This window comes from Colobus angolensis, unplaced genomic scaffold, assembly GCF_000951035.1.
Source record: "Colobus angolensis palliatus isolate OR3802 unplaced genomic scaffold, Cang.pa_1.0 Scaffold44, whole genome shotgun sequence".
NCBI lineage: Eukaryota > Metazoa > Chordata > Mammalia > Primates > Cercopithecidae > Colobus > Colobus angolensis.
The window spans coordinates 2064950-2066856 of record NW_012117821.1 but is presented as its reverse complement, the minus strand read 5'-3'; the positions used below and the strand labels follow the sequence as shown (position 1 = coordinate 2066856).

The 1907-nt window shown below is 48.3% G+C and overlaps 1 protein-coding gene across 1 annotated transcript in view; it reads right to left on the bottom strand.

The window, feature by feature from the left end:
- The window catches only part of SNAPC4 (small nuclear RNA activating complex, polypeptide 4, 190kDa), a 43357-nt gene that overhangs the window by 8166 nt on the left and 33284 nt on the right, over positions 1–1907 (bottom strand). Inside the window, exons 11-12 of the mRNA XM_011957412.1 lie at positions 883–977; positions 107–186 (exon numbers count right to left, since the gene is read on the bottom strand). Of these exons, the coding sequence (XP_011812802.1) occupies positions 107–186; positions 883–977 (175 nt within the window). The remainder of the gene's footprint in view (positions 1–106; positions 187–882; positions 978–1907) is intronic.

Here is a 1907-nt window from a genome sequence, read left to right as displayed (position 1 = left end):
CTCCTGTCTCCCTGCCCTCCACCTCCCTCCCCTCCTCCTGCCTGCTAGATCCCCCGTCGACCAGGCCGTGATCTGGTTTCCGACAAGGAAAGAGCGAAAGGCTCACCCCCATCATGATCTTCCACTTGCTCAGACACTGGGAGCCGGACCGATGGGGCAGTTCAGAAGCTATTTTTGCCCAGTGACCTACAAAAGCCAAACCCCATGAAATGGCTTCATCCAAAGATTCTTCCCCAAGACAGGCTGGCTGTTCCCCAGGAGACTTGCTGTGGGCCCCATCAGAATGGGGCCTCCGGGGCACCCTCACGCTAGGCAAGAACCAGGGGTCAAACATGTCGGGCACCTACAATTTGGCAGCATCTGATTCTCACTGGCTGCTCAGCCCCTTGGGAAAGTTCTGCCAAACATGTAACTGAGAAGGAGAATCGTCCCTAAGCACACACAGGCCTCACATATCTGCTCCCCTCAAGGCTTCTGCACCAGCCACCTCCCACGATTCTCGCTCTTCACACAGTGTGGGGCAGCGGGAGAAGCACGGGTGCTGCTCTCACAGGGCAGGGCCGCACTATCTGGTGTGTCCTTGAACACGGCAATACCACAGCTAGGATTCACTCTAAGGAGACATTGCAAATATAAGTCAAGACTTAGCTATAAAACACAGCTCACTGGGGGTGGTGGCACACACCTGCAGTTCCAGCTACTTCGGAGGCTGAGGTGGGAGGATGGCTTGAGCCCAAAAGTGTGAGGCTGCAGTGGGCTATAGTCGCGCCACCACACCCCAGCCTGGATGACAGAGCTTGCTCTGTCTTTATCTTGATCTCTTTTCTAAGAAACAAAAAACAAAAAAAAAGAAACTAGAAGAACAAACTATCCACAACTTACCAACACCGTATTTTCCTATTAATTCAATTAACTGTTCCTCTTCTTTCAAATTCCACCGTCCCTTTTTCAAGCTGAAATGTAATCTCCTGAGATACCTGAAAGTGACATGAAAAGCAAAGAACATTTTAGATGCTAAGATGCCACCCACTGCTGTCCCAAGCTTCTTCAGTGGTTTCTTGAATACGACACTGAAGGTGCAATCAACAAAAGAAAACGATAGAGAAAGGAGACTTCATCAAAAGTAAAGCTTTTGTGTCTCAAAGGACACCATCAAAAAAGTAGGCAGACCACGTACAGGCTGGGAGAGAACGTTTGCAAATCACGTGTCTGATGAAGGACTTGTATCTGAAACATACAAAGAACTCTTACAAGTCAATCATACCAAGACAAGTAATGTTAAAAATAGGCAAAGGACTTAAAGAGACACTTCTCTAAAAATCTATTTCTATGAACAGTCACCAACCACATGAAAAGAGCCTCCACATCAGCCACAGGGAAGCACATGTCAAAACCACGAGATGCCACTTCACACCCACTAACATCAGCCACAGGGAAGCGCACGTCAAAACCACGAGACGCCACTTCACACCCGCTAACATCGGCCACAGGGAAGCGCACGTCAAAACCACGAGACGCCACTTCACGCTTGCTAACATCGGCCACAGGGAAGCGCATGTCAAAACCACGAGACGCCACTTCGCACCTGCTCGGACGGCTAGAATCACAGATCACAAGTGCTGGTGACAGTGTGGAAAACCAGAACCCTCATAGGTTGCTAGTGGGAATATGGAATGGTTCAACCCCTTGGAAGACAATCTGGTCATTCCTCAAAAGGTTAAACACAGCGTTACCACTGCCCCAGCCATTTCCCTCGCAGGATACAGCTGAGAGAAATGAACAGATATCTATGTAAAAAAGTGCAAGCGAATGTTCAGAATGCTTTCAGGGTTCATCCACGTTGTACCAGAATTTACAGAAATGTGGTTATTTATATGAGAATCCCACTCCCTTTTTTTTTTTTTTTT